The following is a 13,771-nucleotide window of genomic DNA, read 5'->3' as shown; positions in this document are numbered from 1 at the left end:
AGATGCCAGGACCAGTAAATATCAGAACACAAATACGGGTGTCCCCTTACAGTGGTTCCATTTATGATTTTTTGACTTGAAAAAATTATATACATTCAGTAGAAATCATACTTCAAGTGCCCATATAATCTTTTCACTTTTAGTACAGTTTTCAGTAAATTACATGAGATATTCAATACTTTATTGTAAAATAGGCTTTGTATGAGATGATTTTTTTTCCAGTTGTAGGCTAATATAAGTGTTCTGAGCACATTTAATGTAGGGTATGCTAAGTTACAATATTTGGTAGGTTAGGCGTATTCATTGCGTTTTTGACTTATGGTATTTTCAATTGATGACAGGTTTATCAGGATGTAACTCAGTTGTAACTCAAGGAGTATCTGTGTCATTTATTTCTTGTTGCCTGGGGTGAGCATTTGTCAGGTTTGCTTCCTGGCATCTTGCACACATTCAAACAAATGCTAGGATGAAAGATATTGGAAGCAGGTGCAGTAGTATGGTGAAGTTCATCAAGAAAAGTCTTTCAAAGGAGCTCGGGAATCTTAACGATTTCCAAAACTGTTGCCTTTGAGCTTCCCTGTCTTGCCTCTGGCAGCCTAAGTAATAGAGAATGACTTTTTAACTGGTACCAAGTTCCACTCCAGTTCAAAGGACAGCTGTCAGGAGAATGTGGCTGAGAACTGAGGAGATCCTTAGTTATCTAATTATTTTTAGAAGATAGAAGATACATAGATATTTAATTATCTAGCTATCTTTAGAAGTCTTTGATTTAATGAGTGCTGTCATTCATAAGGTGTTTTAGAACCATGCTAGGCATTTTTGGGGCTCTAAACAGAGTTTGGTAAGTTTTCAGGTCATTTAATCATCAGCAGGGCTTCAATATCCTCCCATCCACCATAGCAAAGTAGAGAGTTATAGAGAAAATATAGTCTTTGAGGTGCATATAAAATAATGGAGGATCTATGGAAAATGCAAATATGCCGAAAATGCTACAGATACAACCAGTGGTGTAACCAATTGCAACGTATATTTACTCTTTCAAGTGTGAGTCTTGGTAAGTGAGAAATCTTTTTTTTTTTTTTTTTTGAGACAGAGTCTTACTCTGTTGCCCAGGCCGAAGTGTAGTGATGTGATCTTGGCTCACTGTAACCTCCGCCTCTTGGGTTCAAGCAGTTATCCTGGCCTCAGCCTCCCAAGTAGCTGGGATTACAGGTGTGCGCCACCATACCCAGCTAATTTGGGTATTTTTAGTAAAGACAGGGTTTCAGTAAGTGATAACTCTTAAGCTTTATGTGCTATTTGTGGCTTTACCACTTGCGAACCATTAGTGATCAATTCTAATTACTAAAGTAAACGTTCTTCTTATCAGTAGACAGGGTTAATCATCACTCTCCTAACTATTAATACTTCACACAGTTGTTCACAAAATCAAATAAGATAAAGTATGGAAGTAACTGATAAGCCATAACATGCTAAGCATGAAATGTGGATTTATTATTATGTAGAACCTCATTGGGACTCACATATATAAAAAACTGATTAATCTGGTATAAACACACCTAATAGCAATAATTTAAGCATACCCTTAAAAAGACCCTGTATGGTGGCCAGGCGCAGTGGCTCACGCCTGTATTCCCACCACTTTGGGAGGCCAAGGCAGGCAGATCACATGGTCAAGAGATCAAGACTATCCTGGCCAACATGGTGAAACCCTGAGTCTACTAAATATACAAAAATTAGCTGGGCATGGTGGCATGCGCCTGTAGTCTCAGCTACTCAGGAGGCTGAGGCAGGAGAATCCCTTGAACCTGGGAGGTGGAGGTTGCAGTGATCTGAGATCATGCCACTGCACTCCAGCCTGGTAACAGAGTGAGACTCTGTCTCAATTAAAAAAATAAAAATAAATAAATAAATAAATAAAGACCGTGTATGGAAGATACACGTGAATGTGTGTTACAAGCTAGGGAATCGAGAGGAGTCACCCCAGAGATTTGTTCCTTATCTATGATAAACACCGGAGCCTCTCCCCTATCCTGTGGAACGCAGGCCGTACAGGGGATTGAGGCCCTGAGTTTTGGAGTAATGAAGGTTGCCAGGTGGAGGTTATTAGCAGGAGGTTATTAAGTGAAAATACTATATAGACTACATGATGTCGGCAGGTGGTTGTAGTTTTTCTGGCCAGCCCTGCACCACTGGACTGTGTATGTTAACGGTGGAGGGTGTCCAGGTTCTTGGCGTCTTAAACAAAAAATTGGACAAAACATGCAAACAAAGCAAGGAAGGAATGAAGGGTTTTATTGAAAATGAAAGTACACTCCACAGTGTGGGAGCAGGACTGGGCTTAGAGACTCAAAGGCCCCGTTACAGAATGTTGGGGAGTTTAAATACCCGATAGAGGATTCCATTTGTTACTTGGTGTACACCCTTTGTAAATGGAGAGGATGAAGTAAAGTTACAAAGTCATTTATGGGATATGCCCTGGGAGAGGATATTTCCTGTGATATGGGAGAGGATATTTCCTGTGATAGCCGAAGTGTGAATGGGCCTTATGTTTTCCCTGCCTGTAGACTTTATGTTCCTGCTTCATCTCCCTGCTGAGAGATGTGATCCCCATAAATCTTTATGGGAGGCAGAGGGATCGATGGTGGGATGGCAGATACGTTGTCCAGCCCGCCACTGGACTCTCTCCCCGTCACGTAAGCCCCTAATAAGACATGGCATCTCATTTGCTGGCCTTGGGTCTCTTCCTCCACCTCTTGAACCTGGTGTCTTCCCTATTGAGGTTAATAGAGGTTTGGCACAACATCCATGGTTTCCACCTAATGTCTTTCTTTCACATTTGGTGTAATTCTTGGCTGTTGCCCATGGCTTTGGCTTCTGTTTAGGCCCCTCTTCTTGATTTCTCTCTTTCTCTCTTGTACATTTTAAATTTATTTTTTAATTGACAAAAATTGTATTTATTTTTGGTGTACAACATGTTTTGAAATATGTGTACATTGTGGAATGGCTAAATCAGGCTAATTAACGCATATATTACCATGTATACTTGCTTTTTTGTGATGAGACTACTTAAAAATCTACTCTCTTAGCAATTTTCAAGTGTACAGTACAGTACATTGTTATTAACGACAGTCACTAAGTTGTACAATAGATCTCTTGAACTTATTCCTCCTATCTAAATGGAAATTTTGAATCCTTTGACAAACCTCTCCCAGCTCTTCCCCCAGCCCCTGATCTCTGCTTCTGAGTTTAATTTTTTTAGATCCCATATAAGTGAGATCATGTGGTATTTGTCTTCCTGTGCCTGTTTTGTTTCACTTATATCTTCAAAGTTCATCCATGTTGTCACAAATGGCAGTATTTCCTGCTCTTTTAAGGCGGAATAGTATTCCATTATATACATATAATGGAATCTATATGATATGTATATCTTACAGTTTCTTTATCCATTCGTCAGTCCATGTGCACTTAGGTTGATTCTGTATCTTGCTATTGTGAGTAATACTGCAGTGAACATAGCAGATATCTCTTTGACATACTGATTGCATATCCTTAGGATATATACCCCATGGGACTGTGGGATCATATGGTGGTTCTATTTTTAATTTTTTGGGAAACCTCCAAGCTGTTTTCCATAATGGCTACTAATTTACATTTCCACCAACAGTGTACAATAGTTCCCTTTCCTCCACAACCTCTCCAAATCTTATCTTTCATCTTTTTGATAATAGCCATTTTAACAGGTATGAGACTATATCATATTGTAGTTTTAATTTGCATTTCCTTGATGATAAGTGATGTTGAATTTATATATGTATATATATATAAAATCTGTTGACCATTTGTATGTCTTCTTTTGAGAAATACCTATTTGGGTCCTTTGCCCATTTTTCAATTGCATTATTTGTTTTCTTGCTATCCAGCATAATTTATTGAAAAGGCTATCTTTCCTTCAGTGAATTGCTTTTTTGCCTTTGTCAAAAATCAGTTGGGCATGTCTAGGTGGGCCACTTTTGGGGTTCCCCTGTCTGTCTCATTGATTGATGTGACTATCCCTGCACCGATATCACACTGTCTTGGCTATTACAGCTATATAGTAAGCCTTAATAGAAGTAAAGTGATTCATTCCACTTTATTTTTTTTTTCAGAATTTCTTTAGCTAATCTGAAGCCTGGAACTTTTTAAATAAACTTGATATGAATTTTAGAATGAGCTTGTGTGTGTGTCTACAACAGACTTGCTGAGATTTTGATTGGAATTGCAATAAAGCTATACATTCATAGCTTGGGAGAATAGATGATGTCTTTATTATGTTGAATCTTCAAATCCATTAACACAGTATGTTTCTTATTGACTTAGGCCGTTGACTTCTTTAAGCAGCATTTTATAATTTTCAGGATATAGATCCTGTATATGTTTTGTTAATTTATACCTAAGTATTTCACTTTTTGTAACAATTGTACGTGGTAATACTATTGGTAATTGTAAATGGTAATGTTAAGTTAATGAGTGTTCTCTAAGAGACCTCTCCCAAAACACAACAAAGAAATATAGGGTTAAAAACAGACCAGAAAAATATCTGATCATAGTTGATGCTTTATGTGATAATATGCCTTCCTGTCTGAAGGAGATGGAACTGAGGCACCCTCCCAGTGAGGTTGGTGACCAACTGCAACTCCAAGTTTTATCTAGGAACCTTTCTTATATTCTTTGACTCAATATCTGAGCTAAGTGACCTTAATTTAGTTCTTCACTTCTCTGAGGTTTAATTTCCTTTGTTATAAAATAAAAATGACAATGCCTTCTTTACAGATAATAGTGAGTAGATGCAATTAAAAGAGACAGCATATGTAAAAGTATCTGGCACATAGTAAATGATCAAGAAATGTTTCCTTCCTTTCTCTCCTCCCTTTCCTTCCTCCCTCCTTTTTTTCTTTCCTTTTCTCTTTTCCCTTCCCTTTATTCCTGATTCATGCCACCTGGCCAGTTTTTTAATGCTCGGTGGGCACATTTGCTCCCATCTGGGGAGGACTGTTAATCTAGCAGCAGCTTGGCTGGTTGAATTGGAGGCTGACTCCCTCATTCCCAGCTTGTCCCCCAGAATTCCTCTACCATATATCATGCTGCTGGATGATGTAACAATGAAGATTATTAAAATAATGAAGTCGATTTCTTCCATCTAAATTCTTTATGCTGAGCAGCTCAGTGACTTTTAACACATAATAAGCCACTTTTTGGTGTTTTCACAAAAGGAAACTGGTCTATAATAGTTACTTATGATGAAGAGACCTGAAAATGCCTCTGACACATAACTGAAGCCCCTCAGGCCATTTATGATCTGGGTGTGGGCCTCAGCAAAATACAGAATGGTAGAGAAGCAAGCTCATAATTTGATGCAGAGACTGTCCTGAAGTTCTTGGACCGAGCCCAGAGCAAGGCTCAGTTGAGAGTGAGCCAGTGGAGGTTAATCATCCTCCTAGTGGAATCCAGCCTGTACCAGGGATGGCTCTATGTGGAGGCCCTGAAGAAATGAGGCAAGTGAAAGTAATTTCTCCTTTAGAAATTCAAATTAAACCAGAGCCCCTAAAGAGCTGATTATCTCTTTCTTCTCCCCATTCAACAAGTGTTCATTCAGATAATTTGGAGTAATCCCTTCCCTCCTGGCCCCAATAGTAGCTACCAGCAAGGCAGATGCCACAGGCCTGGCATGGGCCTCAGAAGCTCTTAGAGCTGCAGGCTGGGGGCATCTGCTCCAGCATCCTACTTGTTGTCAGATGACCAATTCTCCTAATTGGTCAGCAGCCAGGAGAGATTATGTCATCCACTGTCCTTCACCCATGAGTGTCAAACCAAGATAAAATTCAAGGGTCAGAAAACATGCAGTGCAATCCTAACCTTGCAGGATGTCTCATGAGAAGAAAAAACTTTTGTTGAAAATCTGTTTATTTTGCATTAGAAATAAAAATGCCTCTTTGATATTGCATTGGCTTAGGATGCAGAGAGACACAGAGACAGACCTTCAAATAGTTTTTGGTTATTGCTAATATATTTTAAAATTTTCTTCAAGGGTTGCTTGTCCCAGTGATAATTTCTGTCTTGGAGTTTTCCCCTTCAGGTGCTTCTAGTGGAGGTCATTAGAGTGGGAGTGTTTAAGGCAGAAGATTAGTAAAGAGCAGTCAGTTGGCCTCTGACACATGACTGCCAAATGTCTGATGCACCCACCGTGAATTCATCCAACTTGGACGCCTCTGGAGACGAATGCCTAATGCAATGGTCCCTGAACACAGTGAGCTCACTCATGCTAATCTCTTCCTCTTCTTTCTCCAGCAAGGACTGAAAATAGTTCATCATGCGGAGAAGACACTGTCTAGCTTCTGCAAGTGGCAGAAGAGTATCAATCCCAAGAGTGACCTCAATCCTGTTCATCACGATGTGGCTGTCCTTCTCACCAGGTACACCAGAGACTATATGGAACCCAGGGGCAGTAAAGCAGGGAGGGCTGGCAGGTGAAAGACTTACTAGGTATTCAAACCCATGACATTCTCATTATTCTTTGCTGCTGTCGTAAAGACAGTGTCTTTGATCTAGTCAACTCCTGACTTCCTATCAGTAGAAGAAACAGCTTAACAAACTTGCTAATACGACAAAGCTCTCCCTGTGAATAAACTGCATCTGCTGGCAAAATGCAGACCTCTTTCCTATCCCACTGATTTCCTTTTTAAAACTGGTTTCTTCATGTAGCTCTATAAACAATCAGGAAGCTTGTTTGCAGAGCCTCATTAAAGACTCTTGTTACTTTTAGCCAGTGGGATTTCCAATCCTTTGCTATTTTATTTTTCTACAATGTAGAAACATGAAATATCTTTACAGAAAACAGTCCACTTTTTAACTGTTTGATATTGAGGACAGGATATGGGGAGCAGGTCCCCACTGAGTAGGCAGACTGGTTTGATTACACCTTTCTCCCTTCTACTCCCATGAAAATATCATTTTGTTGTAATCACAAAGAGAGCCTATAGTGCTAATAAGAACCATCAAACCTTCCAGGACTCATAGCTGTAAAAATCCAGTGAACTTTCTTGATCAACTCTTGCTCTTTGAAGCCTATCTTTGCTCATTGATTCAATAAATATTTATTGAGCACCTATATATACTAGGCACTTATTTTAATCTAGATGAAAGAAGGGCTTATATTAGAATGGGGTAAAGTAAAATCTTCTTGGGCTCCCTATGCCTATTTGTCCAGAACTCCAGAGATGTATAGTAAAGGAGGCCTCTTGGCCCTGCCCTTCTACCACAGAGAACCTCAAGCACTGAAAAGCCCTTGATGTGCACTGTGCCTGTGGAGGATAGGCTGCCCGTGAACATTTTGGCCCTGTGATCTGTCCCTGTGATAAGATCATCTCAATGCATAGAATCCCTACAAGGAAGGATAATCAGCCCCCACCCTATCCAAATGTCTACCTTGCCATGATCCAAAACTCCAGTCATCAGAATCACTCTTTTGAGTGAAAGTATTAAAACGCTGGTTAAATGCAAATGTATCCCACGGGAAGTTTTTGACATAAGCCTGTGGCAGTAGGTTCATTAGGTTCTAAGAGACCTTGGGTTGATCAGTAGCTCCTCTGAGAAATAGCGTGGGTATGGAATGTAAGCACAGGGGCTCTGGGGAGCTAGCAGACAGCCTGGGGACACTGAGGACCTGGTCAAGAGGCCAGGTGAAGGCTTCAGTCAGACAGAAACTTCTATAGGGAAGAACCCCGAAGTCAGGGAATGGCATTGGCCACTAAATTGTGTCTCAGAAAGTCATTCCTTCCCCTGAGAGCAGAATGAGATGCTCCTGTCATTCTCACCTGAAGAAATGGGTGAGTTAATGGTAGCTTACATGTGTGCAATGTTTGTTATGTGCCAGGCACTGTGCTATGTCTATTAGAACAGCCATTGTTCCATTTACTTCCCACAAGAATACCGGTAGTTGGCTACTATTAGTCATTCATATTTTACATATAGGGAAACTGAGCCTTGGTTATATCTCATGCCCAAAATCTCATTGCTGTTAACGGGTACAATTGGGACTTAAGTCCAGGTAGTTTGATCCCAACAGCCATATCCTTACCTATTACCCAATATGAATACAAAGGATCTGCTCTCCTTTTTTCTTATAGTCACTTTCCTTCCTTAGGACAGGGGTCTTTTTGCATAAAAGTGTGTTGAACCTCAACAGCTCCTAGACAGTGGACAGCATTTCAAGTTCTATAGCAGTATTTCCCACCCTCAGCACTACTGACATTTGGGGCTGATGATTCTTTGTTGTTGGGTCTGTCGAGTACGTTGTAAGATATTTAGCAGCATATCTGGCCTCTACCCATGAGATGTCAGTAGCACTCTCCTTCAAGCTCTGACAGCCGAAACTGTCTCCAGACATTGCCAAATGTCCCCTAGAAGGGGATGAACAGCAAAATCACCCGCCCTCATTGAAAACCACTTGCTGAAAAAATAGGTAGGATCACGAAGGAAGGGAGGTATGAGACTGAGCTTTGCCTCTGAGAGACTATCCTAAGATCCACATTAACAGAGTTCTCTACAGAACAGCATTCAGGAGAAGGAGGATTTGGCATGGAACACACCCAGTGTGGGTTCCACATGTGCAACTAGTGCCTGCTGCAAGCCAAGGCATATTTTCTGTTACATAATGGCCCAGTGCATGGTGGAAGTAGAGCTGAAGCTGCTTGCCTGTAAGAACCATGCTCCTATAATTCTTTTGTTAGCTGCTTTTTTCTTTAGTGCTGGACACTTCATAGGCACTCCATAATCAGTATTTAATGTGCCTGACCTCCTGCCATATCAAAATGAGAAAGTCAGGGGATCAGCAATGAGCACCACTCATCTTTTTCCAGCAGCTTCACGCAGACCTGGGCTTTTTGAATGAAATAACAACAAGTACATTCTGCAGCAGGGGTAGAAAAGTGTTTGATTGGTTCTCTTATAGACCTGGAAGTTATGTAAATCACTGGGCTGTATAATCTCGCTCTCCAGTACTGAACCCCCAGTAACTGCTGCTGCTAGTGAGAGTGCAGATTTGAGTTTGTGGTGCATGTGCTGAGACTGGGCATGCTCTCTCCTGTCCTATAAGATTCACATGGGTTCTCAAAGTCTGGATCTTTTCCATGGCCCAGTGGATGAAAAAAGCAGGAAACCATTTGTTGCTAGAAATGGTGCCCACGCAAACCCCGTTAGCTGCTGGTGTTCAGTTAACTAGAGCTCAGAACGTTGTGGTCATTTCTGCTAGTCACTCTTGGAAAAGAGCTCCTTTTGTGCTAAAGAAAACCTAATGACTAATTAATGACTCTTTCAAAACTCTTGTCTGTGATTGAAATAATCTCTACCAGTTTATGGGAGCATGTTTTTTCTATTTAAAAGCCATCATTAGTATTTTCTGAGATTTTAGGTGTACATACACACACAGGCATGCATTCTCTCATATATGCAATATTGTTAGTGGAATGGGGCTGGATAAACAATGATTAGATCTCTGGATAGGTTGATGGGACCAACTGTCTTTTTCAGGAATGGGAAAAAAGAACTTCTTAGATGAGTTTCGAGCACAGACCTCAGAAAGACTAAAAAGGATTTTCATATTTGAAAAACTCCAGTCACTGCTGATTGTTTCTTCCATAGTTAAAAGTTCAAATTAACCTCAGTTTTCAATAAAATCTTTTGTTGGCCAAATCATGTAATTTGACGTCCTGAGATCCAGAACAAAATAAGCTCAGAATAACACATTTGCTACATTTTCCCACATTCTGTGTTGGTGAAATTCAGTAATCAAAAGGTAAAATCAGAATCATCTTAGTGAATTCAAAATTGCTGCCTACATTCACGTAGACTGTTTTAAAAATGCCAAGCATACTTTATAGACCCTATTGAATGAGTTTATACCCAGATTTTTTTCCAGGAGGTTTTTCCAGATGTTCCTTTGGTCGCCTGAGCTTCTCTATTCTCTGCTTTCAGAAAGGACATCTGTGCTGGTTTCAATCGCCCCTGCGAGACCCTGGGCCTGTCTCACCTTTCAGGAATGTGTCAGCCTCACCGCAGTTGTAACATCAATGAAGATTCGGGACTGCCCCTGGCTTTCACAATTGCCCATGAGCTAGGACACAGGTAAGGGGCCAATGATAAGGAGGACTGCTCACCATATTCATGTGTCAATATCAGCTGAGAGAATGGAACGCACCTCAAATTGGGGGTCAGGAGACTCAGATTACAATGTGGCTTGCAACTCACCCTCCTCAACCTCTGCTTTCATCTGTAAAGTGGGGATAGTAGCACACCTCATAGGCTCCAATGTCCCACTGCCCACACCACGTACACCCACACATATCACAGAACCAAATAGGCCACTCCAATTCTCTGAATTTGAATGGAGGAAGGACAGAGATAAGCTTGAACTCAGTTGTTTAATTGAGGAATAACCCTTGGTTAGTTCTTACGAAATGATAATGTTAATATCACCAAAAAGCCACAAAACCTAACATTTTTGCACACTTACTTTGTGCCATTGTGCTTTTTATTGCATCACTGAATCTGCTCAACAACCTTTTGAAATAGATAGTACTGTTAGTCCCATTTTCCTTATGTTTATTAAAGGAGGACATGGAATAAATAAAAAATTGAAAACTGCTATAAACTTGGAAAGACTATAACGTGAACACCAGTTAACTGGATGTCCAAGTTGTTCACAAAAATATGTGAATTTGATTAGGTGAATTCCTTGAAGGCAGGTTGCAGAATGCCTGAGTGAAGATATAATGAGATTCTGAATTCCACCAGATATCAGAGGTTTCCATGGAGGAAAGATCTTAGCTTATTTGTAACTTTATTTGCCATTATATTTGCTAACTACAAATAAGAGAGCATCATACTAATATGAAACTGGGTGGGGAGGTGCATGAACCACTGAACTATATCCCCCGCCTGTCATGTATCCACCAGCTTGGATCTCCTCCCTTTGAAGAAGGAAAAATGCTGGGGAATATTCTTATTGCACAACTAGAAAAGAGGCAGGATTGGAAAAAACACTAGATACTGAATTATTCCAGGCCTGGCCTCTCTAATTTCGGCTTGCTCACCATTTTTCTAATATAACACTTCTAAAACAATTTTACCTGTATTATAAAGCCAGAGCATTGCCTTGAGAATTGGAGAAAGGAATTGTTGTTTTGACTTTTCTGTTGACCAATATTATGACCTTAGATAATTCCCTTCACCACTCTATATCTATTTCCTCATCTATAAAATGAGTAGGTTGAACTAGGCAATATTTAAGGCGATTTATTGGATTCTCACCAAAAAAGCCTTGGTGATAAATGTGATATATTCCAGTATCCTTAGTTGTCAAAAATCCAGAGATAGAGAAGCTAATGCCTTGCTTTCATTAAATAATAATTAGGGATGCAGGGGAGCTGGCCATCTTGATAAGGCTAGGCCATAGTTGTTGGCATGTCGATAATAAAACCTGGCAAAATGTTAAGTTATTGTTATGCACAAACAGACAGGAGTCCCCAGTTCTGATATGTGGAAGGACATGACTCCTGTGGCCTTCAGTCAAGACATCGTTGTGAACAGCACCTGCTGACCAAACAATGCTAGGTGATTGTAACTGGCTCAAACTGAGAAGTAATCATTCAAGTCATCCCAACAATGGTATACTCAAACCAAAGAAAAGTGGAAAAGACTTTGCTTGATAAAAGACATACTTGAATCCTCACTTTTTGTGTTCCAAGGATGGGTTCTTTCTATCCTCAAGTTCAACCTGATCTTGTAACAAGGAATATGTTAAGCATGTCCTTCAAAAGCCATGTTGCCCAATTTTTGAGGCAATCATTGACTTAACTTCCTGAGCATGGACACATCACCTTTGTAAGGAAGGCCACCTAAGTAAACAAAGCTAACGGCAAGTGTGATCCTCCTTTCAGATTTCAAATTTTCTTTAATAAAGTTAAGAACCTCATGGTAACGTTACTTGGGCACAATTTCCCTGAACACTTAAAAACAAATAGTGGTAGATGTTTAGTAGTTATTGGGAGTGGTGGATTATTTAACAGACTAGAACTGAGTCACTACCTGAATCACTTTGATATTGTAGTAAGGTTAAACTGAAAACTCGTTCAGAACTATCTGATGCATTGTGGAAATAAAACTACTATAAGGTTTCTTTATCCTATACTTTTGTTGTTATTGTTGTTCTATTTCAAATTGTGAATGAAAAAAGTGAGGATCTAGCTCCTAAAAGAACTCTTTAACTAAATATCAAGTTTCTAAGTAAAAGAAGTAAAGAATACTGAAGGCAGAACTAGAGAACAGTCTTTGAGTTCATTCAGAAAGCCATTATTCTCTGCAAACTAACACAGGAACAGAAAACCAAATACCTCATGTTCCTACTCTTAAGTGGGAGTTGAACAGTGAGAACACATGAACACAGGGAGGGGAACATCACACACTGGGGCCTGTCGGGGTTCAGGGGAAAGGGGAGGGATAGCATTCAAGGCATACCTAATGCGTGCGGGGCTTAAAACTGAGATGATGGGTTGATGGGTGCAGCATGCCACCATGACACATGTATACCTATGTAACAGACCTGCACATTCCGCACATGTATCCCATAACTTAAAGTAAAATAAAATAAAATAAAATAAAAATAAATAAATAAAACTGGAAAAAAAAAAAGTCAACCCTGAGACAAGGATTTGAGAGCAATTAATTTATTTGGAAGGTAAAGGAAATTGCAGTAGGGAAGTAGGGTGTAAAACGAACAGGGAAGGTAGACAATAAGCAGTTCATTATCGCAGCTTCCACTCTGAGCAGTTGAACCTTAGTTCCACGGACAAACTTTGAGAACGATATACAACACACGTTTCAGAGTTACCCTACCCAAGGTGAGAAGAACTGGGCTGTTTTATATACCAACACCCTTAAGTCGTCGGTTAAAGGCTGTTCCCAGAGGTTGTTATTAATAATTCCCTGATACTTTCAGTAGAGCAGTCTAATTTGGCTCTGGAGAAATCCCAGGTAAAGAGATGCTTATACTAGCAGCTGGAAGTCAGCTAGTGGTGAGTCTATGAACAGGTACCAGTAGTATCTGTTACCAATAGCTTACTCAGGGGCATTAAATGCCACCCCTTAAAAAGTTTTAAGTCAAAGAAAAAAAAAGTTTTAAGTCATGGAAGATAGAATATACATACTTTTCCATATGCCTTCTACTTAGTATGATGAAAAACATTGAACACTATATCAAAAACAGACATAGGAAGACTGAAAGATGGAGAGAAGGAAGACAGACTGAGAACCACAGAACCTGAAGAGTGACATGGTGGTGAATTCCCTGGCTTTTCTTTTCTCTTGTATATGCCAGACTTGGAACTGATGATGGCAGCAACCTGGAAATACACACATACACACACACACACACACACACACAAAATCACCCACATAAGTCTGTTATCTCTATCCAAAGGAGTAGGAAAGGGACAGTCTAACAAGACAGAAAATTTTAGACAGTAACTCTTCTACTCCAGGTGAACAGCAAAGGAAAGAAAAAACTGTAAAACGGTGGCTCTATGCTAGCAAAGTCTGAGTGGGAAGCCTAGACTTGCATCTGTGTGAAGCTATAACAAAGCACCAACCACTACTTGGGTAGTGTCAAAAAGACCAGTTAGGGACTAAGACTTTGATCCGTATAGGCCAGTAATGAGGGCTCCCCTAACCCCACCCC

The 13,771-nt window shown here is 40.1% G+C and overlaps 1 protein-coding gene across 1 annotated transcript in view; it reads left to right on the top strand.

Annotated features, from left to right (window-relative positions):
- Positions 1-13,771, top strand: part of LOC105540271 (A disintegrin and metalloproteinase with thrombospondin motifs 12) — a 234,964-nt gene that overhangs the window by 89,314 nt on the left and 131,879 nt on the right. The window contains exons 5-6 of the mRNA XM_011980815.1: positions 6,328-6,452; positions 10,012-10,161. Of these exons, the coding sequence (XP_011836205.1) occupies positions 6,328-6,452; positions 10,012-10,161 (275 nt within the window). The remainder of the gene's footprint in view (positions 1-6,327; positions 6,453-10,011; positions 10,162-13,771) is intronic.

The sequence above is a fragment of the Mandrillus leucophaeus genome, unplaced genomic scaffold (genome assembly GCF_000951045.1).
Source record: "Mandrillus leucophaeus isolate KB7577 unplaced genomic scaffold, Mleu.le_1.0 Scaffold218, whole genome shotgun sequence".
In the NCBI taxonomy this organism is placed as follows: domain Eukaryota; kingdom Metazoa; phylum Chordata; class Mammalia; order Primates; family Cercopithecidae; genus Mandrillus; species Mandrillus leucophaeus.
This window is presented reverse-complemented; position numbering and strand designations above follow the sequence as displayed.